The following is a 26,265-nucleotide window of genomic DNA, read 5'->3' as shown; positions in this document are numbered from 1 at the left end:
CAGTGTATTGCTGGAATCAGTTTACTACCTAACAGTAGAAACTAGGATAAAAAGAGTATCTGTTTAGCTTAGCATAGTGGTTTCCAAACCTGGCTGATCAGAATCAATTTGGCAGACTTAAAAATACACCGTTCCAACCCCTGACCTCACACTGAGTCTGGAGTGCTGCCTGGGAATCTGCATTTTAAATATGCTGTTTAGATGATTCTTCTGGAGCTGAGTTAGAACAGCCATCTGTTTATGAATTGAAATGGCACATTGAGATTATTGTTTAGTGTTCGAAACACAAACTTCAAGAAGGCTACCAAGTTTTTCCTGTTGTTAATATTTCCTGTTGTTAATAAAGTGCTTCTTACTATTCCAGGATAGAGAAATCAATACAATAACATTTCCTACCACACATTGTTTAATAGCTGATACACACAAACACAATTACAATATATTGTGATAAATACTATGATAGAGAAAAATGCCATAGGTGATCTGTGAATGAACACTAATTACCTGGAGGTTTTAAGGAAGTCTTAATATTATAGACTTGAACTGGGTTTTAAAGAATGGTATAAAAGTTGTCACACAAAAGAAGTAATGGAGAGAAATTAGGAGATGGGACATGAGGTCAGGGAGTATAAACTGCAGCTCAGTATTAAGGCCTAATTTTCTGTGCTGAGGAGTTTGAAATGAGTGGGCTTCCCATCAGAGGAGGCCAATTAGGAGAACAGCTTGATCAGAATAATATGTTCAGAAGATAAGTGATAGCGCTGTGGAGTTGGACACTGAAGAGGCTGGGAGCAGACAGACCAATTAGGATGTTCTTCCTGTGGCTCATAGAGGCGAGGCCATAAACCAGGTGACTGACAGCAGGGTGGCGTATCAAAGGCCTAGTGGAGATACTTCAAATGCTAAATACATGGGACTTGGTAATTGATTTACTCCAGAGTAGGAGACTTAGGTCAGGCTTTCTCGGGGGTGTGGGAAGTCTTTTCACCCAGTTTAGGGAGTAAAAAGAACAGATTTAGAGGATGTGGCTTCAATTCGTTCTCTTCATTTTTCTTCAGTCCACCAGCCCCAGCCATGCTGTGGTAGCCAACGTGCAGCACGTCTTGCACCTGATGAAGCAGCATAGTAAAGCCTTGTGCAATGATCGAGTCGTCAGCAGCGTTCCTTTGACGAAGCAAGTACCTTCCCGAAGCGGCAGGACTAAGAAGTCAGCATCGCCTCCCTCCTCCAGCAGCATTAATGAAGAGTTGTCAGAAGTCTTACAGACGTTACAAGATGAGTTTGGGCAAATGAGTTTGTGAGTTTTCGGTGATTTTTTTTTTTTTAATGTAGTTGTAAAATCTTGTTTTAACTTCTTGATGATTTTACCAATCTTTGTTCAACAAATATTTGTTGAGCATAATCATTGCGCCAACCACTGAGCAAGTTACTAGGACATTAACAAATACAACTCTTCTGGGTGAAATCTCTCCCTTTCTAATATTGTTAACTGTTTTGAAGACCAAGGTTTACATTTAAGTTTTATTTCCTTGTTTGGAAGCTTGATATATACATTACGCTAAACTTAACACATTTTTTGCGGGAAACGAGTAAACTCGTCATATCGCCTCTAGTTGGAACCGGCAGAAATTTTGCAAAGTAAATAGAGACCTCTTTTTAAACTAAAACACTGAAAGTTTCATAGAAAAATATCAAATAGATCGAAAGATATGAATATTTTACGGAAAGTCTAATTTTGGCGAGAAAATGTCAAAAAAGCCCCGCGTTACGATGCGATTTGGCGGGAAAATGCCCGCTTACAAAGTGTTAACTGGTATGTTAGGATGTGAGTGTTTGCTGAACCAAGGTCCTTCTCTAGATTTTCCTTTCTAGATGCGTTAATACTCTTGTGGGGGGCGGTTTGGAAATATAATTAACTCTTTGAAATTAAGAACTTTTGGCATTTGCCTTCAGTGCCTTTCTTGGAATTTTAAACTGTCATTGTTAATTTGAAAATGTGTTGGTGTATTAAAAAAAAAAAATGAGTCTTTTTTTAATGCACAGAGCAGTGGTCCCATGATGAGTGAGATGTATGGGCCTAACCACGAATCATAGGAAACGTAACCAAGCCCTACTTCTGTTTTTTATATAGTGATCATCAGCAGCTTGCAAAGCTTGTACAAGAATCACCAACTGTTGAACTGAAAGACAGTTTAGAGTGTGAACTGGAGGCATTAGTGGGAAGGATGGAGGCAAAAGCCAATCAAATAACTAAAGTTCGAAAATATCAAGCCCAGGTAACTCAAGTTTTTCTTCACGTGTTTCTAATGATTAGAAAATAACAACAGCAACAAAAACACCCTTTTAGTCAATATATTGATGGCATTGTAAGTGTATCATAGATAGGGAGCTACAGGAAGTCTTTCTTTAGACACTTGTTAATTCAGTTTATTAAATACTAAGAATTCGTGTTAAGTGGACTAGGAAATAAGACAACTGTCTTGCAGTCTCTTAGAATAGATTTTATCATCTTCGATACATCCTTCAAATACTGAATATATTTAATATTCCTACCTTTATATCAATGAACTTTTAACTTCTGTGAGGAGTTTAAATGATTCTAAGTTTACCCAAGTCTTTAACAGAACCTAGAAAGTCTCATTTCTAAAGGAGTCAGATATAAATATGTGAAAAAATCATTAGTTACATTTGTTACTAATTATAGTAAATGAATAAAACAACCATCTATTTAGTATCTACTAAGTTCAGCGGGAAGTCACACTTCCAGGGTTTTCATGTGGAAAGAAACATAATGATGCATGTATTCAAGAGATTACTGTGAGCCCTGGGAGGGTGTGGGGATGGGGCAGGGAAGCTGAGGGACCAGCTGGGCCTTTTAAGCTGACCTCAGACGGTGACTGCAGCTGGGGAGAAGAGACGGATTTGGGGTGTGTTTTGGAAGTAGAAATGTCAGGGCGACTTGCTGCTGGATCTCACTTGGAGGAAGAGGATGGTGGGTTACCACTGGAGAAGACAGAGCAGCACAGGTTCCGCTGGCATTAATTGGTTGCAAGGTGCTTTGAAAATGTCATCTTAAAACTTAATTTTCATGGAAGGCTTGTCAAGTACGTATATATTATTTCATTTTATAGATGAGACAATTCATTTTTCAAAAAAAGAAATGACAAGCAAATGATTCCTGTAGGAGTAATGGTCAGATTTGTTTCTTGTACATTAGACTTTATTCTCTCCGGTGGAACACCAACATGCCAGCAGCAGTTTATTTTAGCCTGCAGCTAAAGTGAAAATAAAGCTCCTCTATTTTAATAAATTATTCTTAATTTATAATAATTATTTAAATAAATGAATTTATTTAAATAATAGTGAAATAACAAAATAAAAACCCTTTTCATAGTATTAATACACTACCACTACATCTCTTCGTCTGTCTGAAACATACTTTTGTGCCTGCTCAGACTAGTTTCTAGAATGCCTTTCTTTCTCCTGTCCTTCATCTCCTAAATCTTTCCTATCTTTCATTTCCTGTGTCAGGTTTTTTGCCTCCTCCTTGAGACCTTCCCCCAAACCCCCGTGCTTCTCATTTACCTATTCTGCACTTGGACCACATGCCTTAACTTCTGATACAGCACCAGACTTCCTTGTATGTCACTATATATTTTAAGCACTGAGTAGTAAATGATTAGTAGTACAACAGATTTTTGAAGTCTCAAAAAAATAGAATACATTATTTGCATTTTAGTTAGTATGAGAATAAAGTACTGGTTGTCAGAAGAGAATGTTTTCATTAAATTCTCCTTTTTCTATGCCTTGCTTATTTGGTATAGTTGGAGAAACAGAAGACAGAGAAGCAGAAGAGGGAATTAAGAACCACCAAAAAGACTCTTGATGAAGAAGGAAACAGCAGCAGCCGTTCTTCTGGAATCACAGGGACCACAAATAAAAAGGATTTTGCCAAACCCAGACCTGGAGAAAAAAGCAGGAAAAATCTTCAGTTATTGAAGGACATGCAAACCATACAGAGTTCATTACAAAGCAATAATTTGTGTTGGGATTACTGACTGGTACCAGGTCATAAATTTTATTTAGATAATTTGTACCTCATCAATCAGATGTTGACAATTTACTTGCCAGGTCTCATACTCTTATGTTGGAATTACCAGGTTTTAAGGGGCCCAGGCTTCATTACACAGGCTTCCTGTGTTACCCATCACGACTACATGTTAAACCATCTAAATGGAAATCAGGGGAGTTTGAAAAGCTATGAAGCCACACCTACTGTTTGTTTGAGATGAATTTGCTGTACTGAAATATTGTGCTTTGTAAACAAATGACCAATTTTTTACTTGTGGGCGTGATTTTTTAAAATAGTTCTTTAAGTAAAATTAAAATTAGGTTTAAATTCTCCAAATATGAGGCTGTCCAGAGGCGGTGTTTGCTTGAAACGTCTCATTTTTTAATCTTCTCTGGCATGAATTGCCCATTTCTCCTTTACAGTACAACCATTAAATAGACTTTATTTTTAACTTGATGGAGGTTTTCTATATTTAAATATTTATACATATTTAAGAGGATTGTTTTGTTTTGCTTTTTGACATTTCACACATCACTCAGTATTAAATACACTTCTATTGATTTTTAATCCACTGTTAACGTTTTTTTTTTTAAAAGACCCAGGCATTCATTTTTAGTCAATTAACTGTAAAGATATAAAAGCATTTTTAAAGTGTAAACAAATTGTTAATGAAGTAAATGAGGTTTTGGAATGAAGGGAGAAGGGGTGGTGTGGTAAAGCATATACATTTATTTTTAAATAGTACATGTTTGTAATCATGCTATTGAGTTCAATGCATTATGGGTTTTAATCTTAAATCTAAGAAGACCCCTTGGATATTTACTTTTGGTGTACAGTATGTGTGCAGTATTAACTGTACACGTGCAATTGTCATTATGTTAATGTAAATCATAATTTTGAATAGATCAAGACATGTTACCTTTTTATAAATTTGCCACTTAAATCAATAAAGCAGCTTTTTTAAGGAAACACTGCAATTTTCCGTAACAGCCTGTTAATAAAGGCTTTATTTGTTGTAATCTCTGCAAAAAATGCATTTCTAAACAGAACATTAGCATATTATGAGAAACAATAAGAATATCTGGTATTTCGTAATTTACTTGCTTTTCTCATGCTTACATAGAAACTAAACCCTACAAGATCGAATTATCTCCTGGTGTGTGATAAGCTACTCTTAAGATACTGAAAAACTCATCAGCCACATACTAAAGATTCCTTTTTATGCCTCCCTGGGATTGAAAGAGTTCTAGGATTTTATCTAGATAACCAGCATGAATTGTAGTGGCTATCTGGGCACTAAGCTTATTAGGCCTCTTACTGAATGATTTTCCTACAGAGTTCTTGTTTTAGGGGCTTTAGATTTGGGGGTATTTGTGACTCTTCTGAAATTGTATGTAAACTTTTGCTTGCATGTACAATTTTCTGATGAGCGGGTTTGTATCTTCATCAAATTCATGGCAGTGAGGCTATAGATCCAAGAAATCACTCACTGCTTTGTGACATGGAAAATGTTTCTTGGTGTCTCAACCACCTTTTCAACTATTAAAACTTTTGTTATCTCTGTGTTTGAATTTCAGGTCATTAAATTTTGTAAACCTCACTTGCATTATAGTGGCTCCAAGTCCTAATTAGAAGAGTGGTTTAATGTTGGTAAAAGCTACCCCTCTCCTCAGGCGTCAAACTGAAATATCCACTCCAGCTTTTGATACCCTCAGGTGAGAACTGAAAACGAGAGGACACTGCTTCCCTTATCGGAGCGCTTACAGCCGAGGATTATCTTGTCATCCATCCAGTTCCGTTGTATGGCAGCTTGATCGCAGTGCATTTCCAGTACAAGGATGTTCTACGTGTAAAACGCCAACATGAACACCAAGCTGAGGAAGAAACGTGTGCTCACAGGCAGGAGGTAGATACCGGACTTCATTTCAATATGGTGAGCACAGTGGCGATAGCATGTGCACTGTTATGGGAGCACAGAGGAAGCCGCAGCATGGCAGAGAAGGTACTGATGGAACAGGAAAACCTGGAGGAAATGATGCCTGAACGCTAGAGAACTGTTCCGGTGAACAAGGTGAAATGAACAAAGCAAAGGCAGGAATCTGCAGTGTACAGGGAATTGTGACTAGCTGAGTAGTACTGGTAGATGAAAGCTGAGGTATGCAGGTAAGAATAAAAAGGGAAGCAGACAAGTCACAGGAGACTCCTAAAGAGCTTCAACTTAACTGTGTACAAGTCTCTAAATTTTATATCCCTGATCATAAAGGAAAAAGTACACCTGTACAACCAGTATTCATAGATATTTATAAAGTTATGAAACACACAACTGGCTCTCTTCTTTGGGAAAATGTCTTTTAAATTCTTCTGCCCTTTTAAAAATCAGATTGTTTGGGGTTTTTAAGTTGTATTCTGGGTGTTAACTGCTTACCCAATACATGGTTTGCAAAAATTTTCTCCCATTGTGTAGGCTGTATTTTTGTTTTGTTTTTCTTTTGCTGTGCAGAATCTTTTGAGTTTCCTGTATTGGGAGTTGTTTGATTACTGATTCAACCTCTTGTTATTGGTCTATTCAGATTTTCTATTCCTGATTCAGTCTTGGTAGGTTTTGTGTTCCTAGAAATGTCTCCATTTTTCCTAGGTTATGTGATTTGTTGGCCTATAATTGATGGTACTATCTTACGATCCTACATATTTCTGTAGTATCAGTTGTAATGTCTCCTGTTTTCATTTCTAATTTTGAATCTTCTTAGTCTAGCTAAAGGTTTGTCAATTTTATTTATCTTTTCAATGAACCCTTCTTTCATTGACCCTTAACGTTTCTGGTCTCTTTCATTTATTTCCACTCCGATCTTTATTTCCTTCCTTCTGCTGACTTTGGGCTTAATTTGTTCTTGTAGTTGTTAGGTTGTTTATGAGATCTAATTTCTTAATGTGTTTATTGCTACACCTGCTTTTACCTCCTTCATTCACAGGATTTGATGTGGTGTATTTCCATTTTGAGGTAATTTTTTATTTCCTTATTGATTTCTTTGACCCATTGGTTGTGTAGAAGTATGTTGTTTAGTTTCGATGTATTTGTAGATCTTCTCACTTTCCTTCTTGATTTCTAGTTGCTTACAATTGTGGTTGGTATGATTTCAGTCTCTTTACATTTGCTGATTTATTTTGTGTCCTATCGTATGATCTCTCCTGGAGAATGGTCCCTTGTGCACTTGAGAAAACTATATGCTGCTGTTTGGTGGAATGTTGTTCTAAAGTATGTTTTAATTCCTTGTAGTATTTTCTTGTAGATTTCTTGTCTGGCTGATCTTTCCATTGGTGATAGGGGAGTACTGGAGTCCCCTACTATTATCGTCTGTCTATTTCTCCTTTAATACATTAATATTTGCTTAATATGTGTGGTGCTCAGGTGTTCAGAGTGTATATTTGTATGATTATTTTGTTTTGATGTATTGACCCTTTTATCATTATATAATTTTCTTTGCCTGTTTCACCAGTTTTGGTTTGAAGTCTATTTTGACTGATGGAAGTATAGCTATGCCTGCTTTTTTTTCTTTCTTTCACTTGCTTGAAATATCATCTTCTACTCCTTTACTTTTAGCCTTTATATCTGAAATGAGTCTCCTGTAGGCAGCATATATTTGGGTCTTGTTTTTTTTATCCATCCATCCCCTCTGTGCCTTTTGATTGGTGAATTCCATTTACATTTAGGGTGATTATTGATATATAAGGACTTACTACTGCCGTTTCAGATTTTGCCTTCTGGTTATTTTGTCTCTCTATTGTTTCTTTTTCCTTCGGTTTTGGTCTACTTTTGTAAATTGGTGGTTTTTCATGTCTCATGTCTCTGCTCTAGAGTTTTTCTTTGTGCTTACCATAAGGTTTACATAAAATATTTCATACATAAAATAGTCCATTTTATGCTGATAGCAATTTATCTTAATTTACCTATAAAGCTTTAATCCTCTTTTTCCCTTTTTATATTTTTGATGTCACAAATTAACTTGAGTCTGTGCATTTGTTAGCAAATTGTAGTGTAGTTATGTTTAATGCTCTTTACCTTTATGCCATAATTGTTTAGCATACTATTCTAAAATAGTTATAATTTTCAAATTCTGTCATCTTAGTAAGAGTTTTGTGTACTTCTGTCTTTTCATTTCAGCTTGAAGACCTTTCAGCATTTCTTATAAGTCATGTTTAATGGTGGTGAACTCTCTCACTCTTTGGGAAAACCTTTATTTCTCCTCCATATGTGAAGGATAATTTTGCCAGACAATATTCTTGGCTAGCAATTTATATCTTTTAATACTTTGAATATGTCTTCCACTCTCCGAGGCTGTAGTTTCTGCTGAGAAATCTGCTGATGGCCTAATGGAAGTCCCTTTGTAGGTTACTGTCTTTTATTCCTTGCTGCCTTTAAAATTCTTTGACTTTTGACAATTTCATTATGTCTTGGGAAAGGTCTTTATGCACTGAGATAATCAGGTGTTCATTAGCTTCTTGCACTTGTCTGTCCAGTTCCTTCCCCAGGTTTGGGTAGTTCTGTTATTCTTTCTTTAACACTCCGCTGCTTCCTCTCTTTCTGGTATACCCATAATCTCATATTGGCTTTTTTAATGGAATCTCATGATTCTTGTAGGGTTTCACTTTTTAAAATTTTCAGTTCTATGTCCTTTTTCACCCTAATAATTTCTAAATTCTTATCCTCCAGCTCGCTTGTTCTGTTCTGTTCTATTTGTAATGCTTTCTAGTGTATTCATCTCATTTATTGAGTTCATCACTTCCAGGTTTGGTTTTCTTTAGAATTTCAGTCTTTTTGTAAAGTACTCCTGTTCTTTAATTTCATTACTGAGTTCATTGAATTGTCAGAGTTTTCTTGTAGCTTGCTGAATTTCATCATAAGAGCTATTTTGAATTCTTTTATCAGTTGGACCACAATATTCTATCTTTGGGTGTAGTTGCTGGAGAATTTTTTTCTTTGTGATCCATCATTACCGTGATTTTTAACGTGCTTCTGCTGCCACCTTTGAGGTAGTGAACACCTTTTCTATTTAGGTAAGGCTTTGATTACTTTGTTCTAAATTTCAATACATTGGCAATTAAAAGTGTTTTGTTTTCCAGAAGGTGGAGTTATCGCATACATTTTTGGTGTCTCTTACTGGAGCTGACTCTGCTGAAGTTGGGAATGGGTGCATTAAAAAGGTGGCTTTAGGGCGTGGCCGGTTAGCTCAGATGGTTAGAGCTTAGTGTTAATAACACTACGTTTGCCGGCTCGATCCCCACATGGGCCACTGTCAGCTGCGCCCTCCTTAAAAAAAATAAAAATAAAAAGCATCTTTAATAAAAAGGCTGGCAGGAGAGTGGAAGGGGGTGTGTGCTTAGCACATGGGGCTTTAGGTGTGCTCAAAGCCCATTAGGGGGCTCCTCAAGTGGCCAAGTCCTAGAGGTCCAGCAGCAGACTTTTTGCTGGAATCCTGGGGCCGACAGGAGGAAACATGTTCCTTCAGTTCTCTGTCTGCCTTCTCTTCCCTGTCCTTTCCCTCCCTCTAGTCACAGAGGTCTCGGAAATCTGATGCTGAAGAGCAGTGGGACCCTCTAGCTACAGTGCACGCAGCTCGGTGGACTTGAACCCCTCTCACCCTGCACTTCCTCTGCCGGCGAGTTTGCTAGTTTGCTACATCGTCGCCACCACTGCAACTCGCTTGTCTCTGTAGCCGCCTCCTGGGTCAAATTCACTGACTTTCGGATGCACTGATGATCTTTTGGGGGTCCCGGTGTGCAGTGCAGAGGCACTTTGGTTTGGTTATGGATGTCCAATTAGTTAAGTCAGGGCAGAGAGGAAAGGAATAACTCATGGCGTCCTGATGCCGACATCGCCACCAATGAATTATCTTAACTGTCTCCACTTCAGGGACTCCTGCAGAGGTGAAAAGAAGCTACTGGAAGGTTTTAAAAAGAGATGTGATAGATCTGTGCATTAGATTGCTCTGGCTTTTGAATGGAATTTAAAATAGATGTGAAGGCGTTCAGAATGGAAATGTTAAATTATTTATCTTCTCAGTCACCTACATTCTTTTGTGTGGTACCAGACCAAGATGATAAAGGCTAAATAAGGAAAATGGTAGAATGGACAGCAGAGAATGGATTTATAAAATATTGGCTTTAATATTGGTAGACTGGCTACTTAAATACCGTTATAAATTCTTACAACAAATTTCACGCAATTACCAAATCATTTTGGTACCGAGAAGCAGGACTAAGGTTCAGACTATAAGTAAATTAATGAAAAAAATACTGTATTTTTTAGTATTGTTGGATTTGTGTATTCAAGGGAAAATAGGGTCAAACTGAACATTTCATGTTGGAGTAGATGCTAGCAGACACCTATTTCCTTAATAAAATTCCAAGTAACATTTCTGCAAAAGAAGCTTAAAGCAAATAACTTAGGCTAAGGACAAAGTTTAAAAGTCAGTGGAAATTTTAATTAAAGGCCCAAGGGGCAAGAAACTCCTTTGTTACAGTACATAACATATGGCTCTTGTGTAGAATAAAACAGACACCGGGGACTGTGTTTATACCAGCACTGAATTCTGACTGCAGCAGGTGAACGGTGAGGCCGGGTTTCCCTTACTGGCAATGAGACCGGAATATGTTTTTACATGCAGTAAATTCTTTGGTAAATTATTCAGTGGAATTAACAGAATTTGCAAAGGAGAGCAGTAGTAAAATATTTCATGTAAAATCTGAGCATAGTGCTCACCATAAGCAGTTTACACAGACTTCAGAAAAAAAGTCACTCCTAGTAAACTGTTTAAAATATTGCCTCAAAACTTACCAATTAACTTGTGTTCTGACACACCAACAAATCTAAAGTAGGGTAGATGAGTTTTTAAAATGTTTCATGTTTCTAGTAATTGGGAAAATGGAAATTAATCTGAAAGAGGTGGAATTCTTTGAAATCCTGGACAGCTTACTCCTTTTTCCTCCATCCTCCCCACAAGCACATCTATCAGGTGTGATTTTGTACAGGTATCTAATAATACATCTTAAATAAGTACATAAATAACAGCAGTAAATTTCAACTACTACATCATACTATACTCAAGACTTTGCCTTATCATATATGAAGAATGTAGGTGTTGTAATAAAAGTAAATAAAAAAAAAGAAAAACCCATGATGGGAAAAGGAGTATCAAATGATTCTTCATCTGTCATGACACTGAGGCCACATACATATAATGCCACAGAATTCAGTGTTGGTTTGACAACTGATGCACCCTCTGCAATGAGCTCTCTTCCATCAAGAGGTACATTTTTGAAGTGGTTTGTATTTTGATTTTACCAGACACCAAAATTTCTGAGATAGCATTTTGCTTTTGAAACTAGAAACTTATTCCCACTGTGGATCCAGGATTGCAACATTTTAATATTCTTTGGGTGACACGTTATAGTCATGTAATTACATATGGGGTTATTTCACTTAAGCCACCTGTACTGCTAGAGTTCTGCACTCATCCTAGAGAGACTTAAAATAAATAAGCAACTGAATATCTCTCACAGATGGGTTGTAAATTCAAAAGACTTTCGGTTAAGCTGCCATTGTAATCAAGAGTTCATGGCGACGATGGCTCCATCTAACAGTCCTTTCATACAACAGTTTGGACAGGAGTGACACACTGTGCAGGAGAACTGGCTCTCTCTGAGGATGAGGTTGACCGGTTGGAAATCTCTCTCTGTAGTTCCTCTACTTTTTTCTGAAGCTCTGCTCGTTTAGCAAGAAGTTCTTTGTATCTGCTGTGAATGGGCTCCTACAACAGCAAAACACCATAAAATTATTCCACGTCGGCAATCCTAAATAAACCCAAAGTCAAATCATTCTGGTATACTCCGTGTTTCCCTGAAAATAAGATTGGGTCTTATATTAATTTCTGCTCCAAAAAACGCATTAGGGCTTATGTTCAGGGGATGTCATACTGAAAAATCATGCATGGGTTCATTTTCTGGTTAGGTCTTGTTTTTCGGGGAAACACAGTAGTTCTTTACCTAAATGTCGCCAAGTGTGTTTTTTATTCAGCCATGGGGCCAAACCCACCTTGGTAGCACATCAGTGAAAATTAATTTCAAGGACTCTAGTGACACCACTGGTCTCTCACTGGCTTTCCTCGTGCCCCCAAGTATTTCCACAGAACATCCTGCAACTGGTACTTTTCCAAATGCAACAAATATTTTAGTAACAAGACAATATAAAGGCCAATAAATACTCAAAGATTTCCTATCATTTAGTTGTAGATTTTCAGTCAGTTAAACAGTTCTAAGTAGTAAATATTCCTTATTTCAAAATGGACCAGAATTTTGTTCAGTTTTAAACTTTCCTAAAGCTATTTTGTCCAACCTATTAAAATGAGACCTCTAGAAGTTACCCAGTCCAACACCCTCATTTTACAGAGGAGGGAAGAAAAGACAAAACAAGTGATTGTGCGAAGCCATCCAAGCAAAGTCAGCATAAGAACCAAGTACACTGATTATCGCCACGTTTCCCCCGCCCTCCCACCGCCCTACCCCACTGCCCTGTACTTTTTCTACTACACAATTATAACTATTAACGGGAAAAATTTAAATATGCAGATAACTTTTCTAGTTGCTTTAAAGGGGAGAAAGATATTTTATACAGTGGCATGGATGAAAACTCCCACCGTGTATTGTCCAGCATATACCTGTGGTTTCATCCGTGGATTCCACCTTATGTAATATCCCACCCAGAGCTCTAGGTGGCGCATGCTGGCTACTGGATAAAGGACGTGATTGCAGTAGCTCCCATAGAGAGGATTAGTGAATTCTTCCAGCTGGCTATTTATGTAAGACCACAGTGACACAGTCCTTCTAGGAAGATTCTGTAAGAAGGAAAAATAGGTTAAGAGTCTCCATCACTTAAGCTATTTATACTTTAGAAGAAAGTTGTAAAGAGATATATTTTGATCACTAAAGTCTCTTTAGAGGGAGACAACTGACACTTCAGTGAAGCCCCACTTACATTAAAATCAGAGGCTATTGGAAACCAGTACAGTTCCTCAAAAAGTTAAACCTAGTGTTACCATACCAGCAATTCCACTCTTAGGTATATACCCAAGAGAGCTTTAAAACATGCCCACAAAAATCTATACACAGATGTTCAAAGCGGCATTACTCCTAATTGCCAAAAAGTACAAACAACCCAAAAGTCCACTAACTGATAAGTGGGTAAAATAATTTATCTATACAATGGGAATACTCAACCATAAAAAGGAATGCAGTATTAATTCATGTCACAAATTGAACCTTGAAAGCATTATGCCAAGGGAAAGAAACGAACACTAAGGCCACATCTTGAATGAGTGCATTTATATGAAATGTCCAAAAGAGGCAAATCCATAGAGACAGAATAGTGTTTGCCAGGGGCTGGCAGGAGAGAATGGGGAGTAACTACTAACAGATACAGGATTTCTTTTCGATGTTCTGAAAATAGTGGTGATGGTTGTACAACTCGTAGATATATCAAAAATCACTAAATTACATACTTTAAAAGAGTCAGCTTAAAGGAATGCAAATTACACATTGGTGAAAAAAAATTTAAATCAAGATATAGTAAGTCCCATTCCAGGCACTCAAAAAAATGAAAGTATCTTTGGAACTTAGCTATTCTTAATTATCTAATATTCAGTCATTCTTGAGTGTCTACTATGCATGGAAATACTGTGTGCTAGACACTGAACATATAATGGTGAATGAAGAAATTTACTATCTGCCTTCAAGGAACTTACAGTCTAGGAAGCACTTACTACATGGCAGTTATTGTAGTGTTTGTATGGTTTACTGAATCCTCACAACAGTAAGTGCTATTATCCCTGTTTTACAGAAGCAGAAATTAACTTGCCCAGGGTCACACAGTAAGTGACAGATCAGATCAAGGTTTGAACCCAGGCAGCCTGGCTCCACAGCAAGCACTGCCACTGTGCTTCATAGGAAAGCGTGGATAAACTATTGTGTAGCCACATTTTTCAGAATGAAAGCGGATGCAGAGGGAGACACCAATCAAGGTGATTAATAACTTCACACATAAGAAAGCATTTTGAGGAAAACAGAAGTAAAATTTGAATGAATGTAATCCTTACACGGTTTCTTGTAAATACCAACCGCTTGATAGTGATATCTCTCCAAGTTGGGGTAACAAACTTTAACTTTCTACATAGTATTTTTTCAGTGTTTGAATGTTTTATAGTATTTTACAATTAAAAAAATGGGTCATGTAGGCAGAATATATTATGGGATTTAAGCTGTCAGTTTACTCAAATGCGTATTTTTTACTAGTTATATTTTTCTGCACCTGTGTTGAAGGATTTCCATCCTGCAAGGAGTAACAGGTACACTGTGCCCCTCAGACACACAAGTTCTCTTCAGCAGATACTACTTCCCGCCCATAAACTCACCTGACAGCTAGCTGGCATCTTCAGCCTTGTGACAGAGGTAGTTTAAAATAAATCAGGTTCAGACATATGGAAAGAAGCAATCATATTACAGCATATAAAATAAAATATGGCCAAATAAATCACGCAAATGAACAACTGTTGAAATCCATCACAAAATGCACTCTAGTAGGGAAAGTGCGTATTGGGAGTAGACTGGGCGTGGGGGGGGGGGGGTTATATTTTACCTCTTTTCCTCTCTGCTGTTCACTGTTACAGAGGAATGTTCCGAATAAACAGCTATATAGGTGGTCCAAAATGGTAATGAGAAAATATTCATTGAATTCAAATGCTGTAGGAAACTGCAAATCGAACAGCACAAATACAAAATTACAAGACTTTTCAATCACACTATCCTGTATATGGGTAGATCCTTTATAATACTTCTTAAAATTAGGCTAAACAATATGCAAAACTATATATTTCTAAGCCATTATGGCATTATCTGCTTGGTTTTCTGTTGAAAAATCACTTTACCACTTTTCTGAGACAATTTCTTCCAAAACCTCCCTTTCTTATGAGCAAGACTTTGAATGGTCTGACCTGATGTTTCTGTCTCCCTGTCGCTGCTAGCCCTAAATTTGCAGGCTGATGGGTTTTTGACCTGGGCAATTTTGGCAATTCTAGCCCTTCTCTGGCAAAAATGAACATAAATAACATAGTAAGACTTTTCTTTAATTTTTTTTTTTTAAAAACACTGTTTTTAGGAATTATATACACAAAAAAACCCAGCATCAATGTCTCCAGAAAATACCGTCAGTGCACAAAAATAAATACCCAGGGCAGACGTGCATATCATTTAAAAGCCCACTTGCTTATCTTTTCAAGGAACATCAGTTAAACTAGAGTATCTGGCAATCAGTACCTGGGCAGCCTCTTTCTAACAAAAAATAAAATCCACCTTCTCCTTAACCTAGGAGGATGCCTTCAGGATGTCTTCATATTACACAAACAATCAAACAATGCAATTTGTGGGGAACTTATCAAGGACGAATTACAGATCCCAGGAAGGCAAAGGATTAAACATCCTGTCAATGTAATATTTTAAAATTCTAAAGCTTCTATGTAAGGTTGTACCAATTATACAGCTGTAAAAAGGAATTCCATGAATATCTGGATTGCAGATTTGGGAAAGAAATATTGCTTCCAATGATCCCTACCCAATAGTTTAGGAAAACAGGGATGGGGCTGAAAACAGCTTTACCTTGACTTTTCCTAAAATTTAGGAAGCCCTAAGCAAAGTAATGTGGCAAATTTCTCAAACAATGAAGCGTAACTACCATGCCTTGCATAATTGTTGTGGCTGTGAAGCTGAATGAAGCAGGTGATCGGGCAGCTGCCAATAAAAAGCCAATCAATTGTAAGAAACTTTGTTAAATCCCATGTATTCATTTACAAAGTAAGTCCCATCTTCTATGTTGTCATGTACCCTTAACAGCCTTATTTATTAGCCAGAATGAATGCACTGACTCCTTACACAGCAACCCAAAGACCGGAGCCTGTGATTAGTTTTTCATCTTCTTGGCAAAACAGCTCAGTTATAAGAAGAGAATTTAATCAGTGGGCATGTCCCCACAACAAGACTATAATAGCAGAGCATTAACCGCCGGTATTGCTTTTAAAATCTTAGGCACCGGAGGAATATTCTGTTCTCCTCACATGTTTAAAATCTGAAAGGCCCTTCATCAACTGATCCAGATCCCAGGAGTGAGAGGATGGGGATGAGGGCGAAGGTAGGAGGAGAGGGGAGTCTAGCTAATTGCAACATAATTGGTCCCATTTTGACAAATGTGCTATTTAAGTCTCTGCACAAACATGCAATTATTTATAAAAGTGATGATTGCCAATAAACACTGTGACTAATCTATGTTCAGGAAGAAAATATACAGAAAAACATAACTAGATGTCTAAAAGACATCACTGTAATATATTTAAAGTTCTATCTGAGAAACACAAGATTAAGTTGATTTTCTATTATTCAGTAACTTACACTCATAACTGGAGTTAAACTGCTTTTAGATATATAGCATATAAAAAGTTAACACAATTACTAAGGGAGAAGTGTATTTGTCATATACTCTGCTATGTAAACAACTGGTAAATGTGATTTGTTTCCTAACAAACATACCAGAACTATTCACACATGTTGCCTCCTTCCAGGTGTTCCCGATGGAAAGCATTTCACGTAGCCAACCATGGGGGGTCATGGTTCCAAACTACTTTCTAAGTCGTTGCTGTGGCATACTGGATTTATGGCAACAGTGAAATGTTATTTAAAAATCGAATACAGTAATGGTCAAAAGTGTGTCCTATTGTTTTGGGTCAAATACCCAAAAAAGGCCTTGGTAAGGACTGGCATAGCGGATACACTACCTCAAAGACAATTCCTAAGGAAAAATTCAAACCTACTACAAGTAGTAACAAACATGATGAAAATGAGAATGTAATGTCTCCCCTCTCACGACACACCAAGGGCCTAAATGGCCGGAAGAAAACTGAACTGTATGCATATTTGTAGTATGTGTGTGAACACACCAGCCTCCTCACCCTGTAGCCGTATCTTCCAAAATACTTCATTTAACCCCGCAGGTTTCAAATGAATCCACCCAAACTGAATACTTATGGGGGAAAAACAAATTATTAAATGTACAGTATAATTGAGGTATTTCACCTGAGGATCACCATTTGTTTTCTGTTAATGAATTAAATAGTTATTTTCTTAAAATGTGATCCCAAAGTGAAGCAGAGCCAGCAATTGCCCGACCTTACGTTCATGTGGCAGTTTGTGTAAAACCAAACCAAGCTCCTAGTCATTTGAGGTCTCATAAACCCTTGGATAAATAATTAACTGACATACCAATGAGTTGCATCCAGCTTTGGAGTTTTAAGATGATTTTTCTTGAGTTCAGTATTTTTAAGACGCCAACCCCTTGCCTAATTAACGAAGTGATCCATAATAAGCCAGGTGTTTTTCACTCTCTGGTATCTTCCCAAAAGACTAAATCCATTTACACTAACATTTTATACCAGTTTGTTAGAAAGTTGGTAAGAAGTAAAAAAATAACGGAACCTATTACATACCTACCTTGCCATAATTTCATCTAAACCCATTTTTCCATTAAAATTATTTAAATTGGGATTTTATTTTGCTTGAGTAACCTAGCCTATTTCTTCATTTCTTTACCTCTTTAGCAATACATAGATGAGCTTCTGGGTGAATATACAGCCATTATTTAAATACTTGGCCACAACAAAGGAGGAAACCTCTCAGGTTATTATCAGGGCCACTTGTTGAAATCTTACGGAATCAAATTGTCAAGTGTTTCACATTACCTCCAAATACTATTTCTTAATTTAATTCATAATGTGATAACTAGGCAATAGTTAGTTCTATTACTTAGAAATCTTATAAGAATTTCCATTTTATATGAAATGTAGAATAATCAGTGACCCAACTCTGGCAGAACAACTTTAAGGAGATGGAAGAATAGATACACACATACGTTACCTGTCTTGTCATTTGCCACACACAGTCGACAAACTGAAGAAAAACAGGTGATCTGTCTGCGTCTGCATGGTTCTTATCTCCATGGCCAAGTCTCTGAAGCAAAGAGAGTTAAATAATATATGAACTTTGTCAGAGTTTTCATTTTTTAATGGAAATAATTTTATCTTCCAATAAAAGTAATAGTTGCTCAATATGTTTAAAACTTCAGAAATTTTTTTAAAAAAACAACAAAGAAAATAGCAATCACCCATAACCCTACCTATGAATTTTCTAATAACATTTTGATGCACAAACCACCACATTACTTTTTAACGTGAGGTGCTTGTAATAGGAACTACAACTTTGTTTGATAAATGACACCCAGATCCTAAAAGGTTGATAACGGAAGATGGGAGCAGTGAAGCGTGGAGAGCCCCGATCTGTCTCCTGGAGAACGCACTTTCCCCTGAATATTAAGTTACTTGTACAGCTGCCTCAGGAAGTACCATTCTCCTTGAACACCTCGGCCAGTGCCTGAAGGGGACACCCATTGTATCTTAGCTCCAATCTGTCCTTATCAAGAACAATCATATTAGCACAAACCTTTGTAGACCTTTTTTAAAAAAAAGCTTCACTTCGGCCCTCCAAGCATACACTCAACCACTTTCTTAGTTTTGTTCTCCTCTGAGGACCTTCACCCCGGATGACCGAACAGACCCCTACTCCGTATCCTGAAGCAGTGATTCTAAAAAAAGTATGGTCCATACACTAGGCAGGGAGCTCCGAGGTCAAAACTATTTTCCTAATAAATATAACATTTTGCCTTTTTCAATGCATTGTTGTTTGCACTAATGGTGCAAAAGTGATGAAGGATAAAATTTCTGGTACCTTGGGAGGAACCAAGCAAGGCATTGGACTCAAACTGCATTAGTGGTTACATTCTGTCTGGCCACATACTCGCAGTTAAGTAAAAGAAAGTGGAAAAAGGCCAATCTCTTTCAAGCCACTTTCCTTGATGAAGCAATAAAAATGACTAACTTTATTAAATCTCTCCCCTTGAGTAAATTTTTTAATATTCTGTATAACAAAATGGGAAACACACAACACGTGCATCTGTAAACTTAAGTAGGATGGTAGGAAAAGCCACTTTCGTGGAACATCATTTTGTCTTAAAAAGAATAACTGGTATGTAAACTATGATTATTAAGATTGAATATCTTGCAGGCATTTTTTTTGAAAGTGAACACAGTGATTGTGTCACTTCAAGGAAAACAATGGATGGTATTTGTTGCCAATGATAAAGTTCAAGCTTTGGAGTAAAAATTACATTTTTGGAAAACTTTTATCTGCCATATAAGCTTGATAATATTTAAAGACTTTTTTGATAAAAATCAGTGGTGATATTAACAAATGTGGTTTTATGATATTATATAATAAAATACATTAACGTTGGAAGAGGTGTATAACTCAGTAAAAGCCAGTATTTTCCAAATAACCAACACATGATGTTACAAAATCATGCATAGATAAGAGATCTATTCAAAGTGCAAGAGAAACCAATGGAATTTAATGGAACAAACAAAAACTCACTGATTTAGTTTTGGATTTCACATTACATTTAACCTCTAAGCAACTACCATTTGTTAAGTTTTGGCATAATATCAAAGTTCTCTGAAAATGCTATTAAAATATTCTTTGCTTTCCAACTATATATCTGTATGTGGTCAAATTTTCCTCATATACTTCAACCAACAGTACATATTGCAACAGATTGAATGCAGAAGTGATATGAAATTCAGCTATCTTCTATTAAGCTGGCATAAAAGAAATGTGTCCCCAAAATGTAAAACAAAGCCAGTCTTCTCATGAAACCTTGTTTTCTTTTGGAAAATATGGTTGTTTTTCTTAAAAATGTTACTTATGTTTATAATAGTCCTATGGTCTGAATGTTTCTGTCCCCTCAAAATTCCTATGTTGAACTCCTAACGTGATGGCATGAGGAAGACAAGTCTATGGGAGCTACCAAGGTCATGGGGGTTCCACCCATGAATGGGGTTAGTGCACTTATCCAAAGAATAACCCCGCAGAGCTCCCTGGCCCCCTTCCACTGAGGAGGACACAGTGAGAAGTCAACAGTCAACCCAGAAAAGCCTTCGCCAGAACCTGCCTACGCTAGCTCCCTGATCAGGACTTCCCGCCTTCAAAACTATAAGAAATAAATTCCTGTTGTTTATAAGCCACCCAGTCTGTGGTACTGTTATAGCAGCCCAAACAGACTAAGGCAAATAGATTTATTATTTTTAATTAATAAATATTTAAATAATTTTAGGTTTAATTTCGAATATAGTAAATATTAATAGATGTTCACCACGTAAACAAAGTTTTTGGGGTCATCAATAATTGTCAAGAATGTAAAGAGGTCCTGAAATCAAAAAGTTTGAGAATTGTTACCCAATATTAACCACGTGAGCATACCTTCTTGACCAGATGTCCTTTAACTGTCAAATTCTGCTTTCATATAACAACTAGGGGTTTAAAACATGGAGTAGATAACCAGAATTAGCAACTTAGGAATCCATAGCAACTTTAAAACAGCCTGAAATGTTTATGATTTTGGTCACATTTATATGAACACGTGCAGCTTTGGCTGACTAAAACTTTCTTCTTTGAAGTAAGTTTTTTTGTTGTTTTTTTTAATGTCTTTTCATGATAAATGCATTTTATAGTGAATTGAAAAATGTGAGTCATCTGACTAGATACTCCAGATGCCCAATTTTATTTAACAGCTCAAGTTCAAAAGAGCAGACTACCTTTAAATGTCTGTTTCTTTCAAGTTATTTATAAATACTACTCACATTCCCTGGTAACTATTGGATACTAAAGGTTAAACTAGAGACAGCATCTGGGCAAACATCCTCCAGAAAGCCTTTTGGCTAATCTGGGAAAACGCTGCCGCGGACCATGCTCTCGGAGGCTTCAAGGCCTCGTCCACTCTAACTCCCGCCTCCCGCATTCTCTAAACCTGTCCCTCTCTCAACTCTATCCTTGCCACCCAAGCCCATCTACAAATTTGCTCACCCTGCCCCGCCTTCCTGGGAAGATATTCCCCCTCTTCATTCTAACTCTATGATTACAACTAACACAGATGGGCAATAGAAGAAAACCAAGTTTTCTAATTCCAATGTAGTTTAGCAGAAACACAGCTAAACGCTATTTGAATGTTTCTTTAATTAAAAGCTACATGAATCCAAAGTATGATGTAACAAAAAAGCAAATGTGAAAGAGTGGTTTTCTTTAAAAGGGACATAACAACCTCATTCCTCTATTTTAAGAATTATGATTAGATCTGTGTACCACTTAGACAAGCCCTGACCAAAGTCCAGAGGACAACTGGGATGCTTTGGGAGATTCGAGTGAGAAAAGACTGCAGAAAATGGATGGTGAGCCAGAAGAACTGAAGATTATGAACGACCTGGGCCAACCGCTGCTTTCAAGTATTTGAAGGGCTATCTTATATGGATAACATTTGTTCTTCCTGTCTGCAAAGGGGAAGTAGGAAAATGGGAAGAAACTTTAGTTTACTATGAGGAAGAAGTTTCTAGTAGGTAGACTTTCTGAAGTGAGATAGCTCAGGAAGAAATTTGCTGTTTATTGCTGGAGGTGTTAATGAAGAAATTAAATCATTCTGGGGACACCATAGAAGACATTCAGCAATGAATGCCTGGACTCTGATGTCTTTCAAACCGACATCAACATACATTCTGAAACATACAGAGGGCACAACAATCTGTCATTTCCATACAATTAACTGTAACACTTTCCACATTCATGGTCATTACAGTGTTAGCACTAAAGGATAACAGAAAAGTTTTATTCCCAACTCTCAGTTAAATTTTAATTTTTTCTGTTATTTCTGTTGGCCCCAGTCTGGCTTTTTTGTTGTTCATTTGGTTTTTAAAGATATTGATCCTGTATGAGAAATGCTACTTTGTAGGGCTTCTTGAAATTGAGAATAATAATTAAGCCACTCACATCGTTTTTTAAGTCTACAGGAAAAGCTAGCAGCCTTGTCATTCCAGAATCATTCATGCTAATCTCAACTGTCACTGGCAGGTGAAGACACCCGTGGAAATCATGGAATGACATCTGATGTTTCCTGGTAGAAATCGCAAAAGAGACAGATGCCTGACAAATAGCCCCGGCTCCAGACTGCAGAGCCGTGACAGGATATCCTAATGCTTTCCAAAACCAACAAAAAAGTTCTTTTGAGAAGTGTACCCGTCTAGAATAAATGATCAATTTTAGGTAAACATCTAAGAAATACAAGGCATTATCTTCACATGCCTCATGTGTGATGCATGGACTACATCAAATCAAGGTCTTTACTCACAAGCTGAAATCGATGTCCAAAGCTCAGCCATTCTTTTTCCACCAAGACTTCAAATCCTCGGATGGTCCGGTAGTACCCATCCAGCATGAGCATGGCGAGGGAAGTGAGCTGAGCAGTGCGGTCCCAGCCGTCACTGCAATGCACCACCACAGACGTCTTTCCCGACTCCACTTTGTCAGCAATCCTGAGAGCCCCTGCCAGAATAAGCTGCAAACCAGATTTTGTTTTAATGAAAGTTTAAAAAAATGAAATGCTTTCTTCTTCAAAATCTACTCATAGGGTTTGTTAGGGATGACTGTCTCAATAACATGTAGAGAAAAAACATTGGTCCCTTCCTAAAAATAATTTTTTAAATGGTAGACAGTATGTAAGTTTTGCTTCTAAAACTAGAAAAACCTCATACATGCAAACTCCTATTAAGCTGCACCATGAAATATCTAAATGAAAGGTGCCTTTGGGTTCTAAACAAATGAACAACATGAGTAAGAGATAAAAAGGATTAAGTTCTAAAATGATCTGATTCTAAGAATCTTTATTCCAACATCATCCATTTAAATAAAAATAATTTCCCAACTGAAGTCTTATCTGTTACTTTAAAAATGCTTGCTTAACCCAATTAGAATATGTATAAAAACAATAAAATTGATCTCCTTTAAAATATTCTATAGCCTTTGCAGCATTTATTCTATTGTTTTTATATACATCACATAGCATTCAGAAAGCACAGCATAAAACTGTGGAGTGAGCTACTTTTCTGTATCAATATGAATGAAAAATTCTCATCAGATCAATATACCGCCATGCCAATTTAACTGGTATCTAAGATAATTTCAGTTATTTTTTGAAATATGCAGACTCTTTGCAAAAATAATTCACCTTTTCTGAAGTTGATGTTGAGTTAAAACTAGACAGAATTAGATGTAACCAAAAAAGAAACATAAAACTATGATATCCTTTAAAATGGACAATATAGTCCTCTTCTCTGCAGTGACCAGATCACACTTAAAGAACAGTATGATTCCACAAACAGATCAAAATGAAGGAATATAGATTTATTGGCTAGATTAGAGAATCTCATGACTAACTTTTGCTCATAATTAACTACAAGCATATTCTGGAAATGGGGTGCTCTGAAACAATCTCTGTCTTGACTATGCGTCAGTCATTTGTGAGCATTTTTTTTCCTAAAGTGCCTGGGCCCAATTCTCCACTAATCCTAACTCACTATTTTAAATAACTTCCACCCACAATTCAAACACATATCCAGATTTACAAATCACTGACCCAAAGGATTAGAACAGTTGGAAAGCTAAGACTGACCAGGAAGAGTTATCTGAAGCGGTCATTTTAATTCGTTCATTTACAAAATACACATTGATGGAGTCCCTTAGTATGTGGCAGGCACTGCTCTAGGTGACGGAGACAGCGCAGTGAACAGAACAAAGTGGCAGCTTAATGAAGTTTACATTCTGGCTAGCAAGGCCAGCCAGGTGCAGCTAAATAAGGCAACACGTACCATGTCAGGGGGCAGGAAGGGAACAAACACAAGGTGTAGGGGGTGCTGGGAGAACTGTTACTTTGCATGGAGTGGCTGGGGAAGGCCCCTCTGAGAAGGGCCCGTCTGAGCAGAGATCTGAAGAAAGTCAGGGGGTACCGTACGCTTGCAGTCTGAGGACTAGAGGAGAAGGCAGTCCAGGCACAACCGTACCTCCTGTACCTTTAAGTAAACTTGTTTTTGTTACCGCCAGCTTTTTGGAGAGAATGCTATACCTGCTAGTGAAATGACCTGGAATTTACAGAAGTAAATGCTACAATTTATGTTCACTCCAAAGCAAATCTTATGGTTGTCCTATTTACACATCATGTAATAAAAGGGCCACACGAACATGCTCTCTGAGGACTGTTTACACTTCACTACATTTAAATTTGTAAGGTTCTAGAAGAGAAACAATAATAAAAACAGTCTATAATTCTCATTAAGTCAATTTAGCCTTCTCTTGAATTTTAGAGATTTTAATGTGAGTACAAGTCTGCTCCTTTTAACATGAAAAATCTCATTTCCCTTTATTTCATAATAATATATATTAGGTTATAGAAGTCTATATTTTGGTAAGCTATGTTACTGACATTCAGACCATATCTGAAAATATGTGTAACTATAGTAACTGAAATAACATTTGGTGCTTCAAACACTATATTAACATGTTAGGCAAAAAAAAAAAAAAAAAATGTTAGGCAAATTAGTGTTCACACGGCAGTCTCCAAATCGTTTACCATTCATATGGTATCCTTCACTCAACTTTTCTCTGACTAGAATGGTTTTTACTTCACCAGTCATGCAACAAATATTTATTGGGTGTCTATTATTCACACAGATAGTGCTGCCCTAACTCCTGAGGGGACAAAAAAGAAATATGATTTATAATTTATCCAGTCCTCATTTCCATGAATTAGCAATATACGTTGGCTGACACACAAAAGTAATTAAATGAGATGCAAGGTAGTACCTAATTAAATGGAAAAAGTGAAAACTTCAGAGAAAAATGGAAATGGATGCAATCTGGTAAGAATTCATGGAATGAATGAAATATGAACTGGGACCTATAGGATGGATAGAATTCAGACAGGATGGGAAAGAGAAGGAAAGAAAGGAACACAACAGAACCAAATGCACAATATAGGAAACTAATTCAGTCAAGCACCAAAACTTAGAAATAGTTCTAATTATCAAAGCAGTTATCAAACAAGGTTTCCCTGTTCAGAAAACTACCTTCGGCTTGATTTCCATTGTAAGAGCCAATATAGACAAAGGGGCAGAGAAAGTTCTTGTCTGATGTTCTATACAAGTAATAGTATAAGGTAATAGCAACATATACCCACCTTAATATGCTCTAGCCAGTGAGTAGATTCCAAGTTAGACAACCAGTGGGCCTCCTCGATGTTGGGGTACACAATCTCCTTAAGTTTTCGTAATGACTCTCTCATAACATGAATATTGTGGATATCTAGAAAAACTAGTTCTGCATTTTGATAGGCATCTTCACTTTCATAACCTCCACCCTTTGCCTGAAAAAAAGCACAAATCACAGGAAATCATAAATGAATGCACATCCACTGTATGTTGACATCCATGAAAAAGTGCCATAAACTATCCAATAGCATGAAAGATGATAGATATTACTGATGAACAAGAAAATTCATGGGAAAATGTGGATGGCTCAGGGCAACTTAAAACCACCACTCTCTACCACATGTTTCTTTATAAAACAGGAACATATACTCTCACACTAACCTGCTTATGTGGCTATTAAAAAAATTAAATGTAGTAACATATATTCGTATGAAGGTAGTTAAACGTTTCAAAGCACTAAATTTCCCTACCCTTATTCAAGTCCTATCCAAACAACTTATTACAGAAGACTGAAAGCACCAGACTGGTAAGATCCACGTGCATAACTACATCTGTCTAGTTTACCACTAGCCCATGCTGCTCCATCTCCCTTCCTCATCACCTCAGTTTAATGTTAATATTTACAAAATGTTTTGCAATCATAATGACTTGCTTTTAACCATACAATTATTTTTAAATAAAAAGAATATAAAAGCACAAAATACTATCGTATATTACTATCGACTATCTTCAAAGACTTAAATCTACATCTAATGAACAGAATGAGAAATATTTGGTATTCAAAATAAGCTATGGCTGGAAAGGAGAACTTAATTTTTCTGGATTAATCTTTATTTTATGGTGCTCACTTCAGCGGCACATAATACTAAAATCTTTATTTTATGAATAAAATATTCTTCTATCTTCTAC

General features: G+C 36.9%; 2 protein-coding genes across 9 annotated transcripts in view; one reads left to right on the top strand and one right to left on the bottom strand.

Moving 5' to 3' along the window:
- The window catches only part of CEP57 (centrosomal protein 57), a 45,583-nt gene extending 39,060 nt beyond the window's left edge, over nucleotides 1-6,523 (top strand). For all 4 annotated transcript variants that reach the window (XM_074335581.1, XM_019737534.2, XM_019737533.2 and 1 more), the window contains 3 exons: nucleotides 1,059-1,297; nucleotides 2,132-2,276; nucleotides 3,825-6,523. In XM_074335581.1, the coding sequence (XP_074191682.1) occupies nucleotides 1,059-1,297; nucleotides 2,132-2,276; nucleotides 3,825-4,058 (618 nt within the window). In that variant the 3' untranslated portion in view covers nucleotides 4,059-6,523. The remainder of the gene's footprint in view (nucleotides 1-1,058; nucleotides 1,298-2,131; nucleotides 2,277-3,824) is intronic.
- A 3,687-nt stretch (nucleotides 6,524-10,210) lies between these two features.
- Nucleotides 10,211-26,265, bottom strand: part of MTMR2 (myotubularin related protein 2) — a 93,444-nt gene continuing 77,389 nt past the window's right edge. For all 5 annotated transcript variants that reach the window (XM_074335575.1, XM_074335576.1, XM_074335579.1 and 2 more), the window contains 6 exons: nucleotides 25,326-25,511; nucleotides 22,446-22,652; nucleotides 18,077-18,169; nucleotides 14,757-14,870; nucleotides 12,784-12,960; nucleotides 10,211-11,877 (listed from right to left, as the gene is read on the bottom strand). In XM_074335575.1, the coding sequence (XP_074191676.1) occupies nucleotides 11,716-11,877; nucleotides 12,784-12,960; nucleotides 14,757-14,870; nucleotides 18,077-18,169; nucleotides 22,446-22,652; nucleotides 25,326-25,511 (939 nt within the window). In that variant the 3' untranslated portion in view covers nucleotides 10,211-11,715. The remainder of the gene's footprint in view (nucleotides 11,878-12,783; nucleotides 12,961-14,756; nucleotides 14,871-18,076; nucleotides 18,170-22,445; nucleotides 22,653-25,325; nucleotides 25,512-26,265) is intronic.

Source organism: Rhinolophus sinicus, linkage group LG06 (assembly GCF_036562045.2).
Source record: "Rhinolophus sinicus isolate RSC01 linkage group LG06, ASM3656204v1, whole genome shotgun sequence".
NCBI classification, from domain to species: domain Eukaryota; kingdom Metazoa; phylum Chordata; class Mammalia; order Chiroptera; family Rhinolophidae; genus Rhinolophus; species Rhinolophus sinicus.
This window is presented reverse-complemented; position numbering and strand designations above follow the sequence as displayed.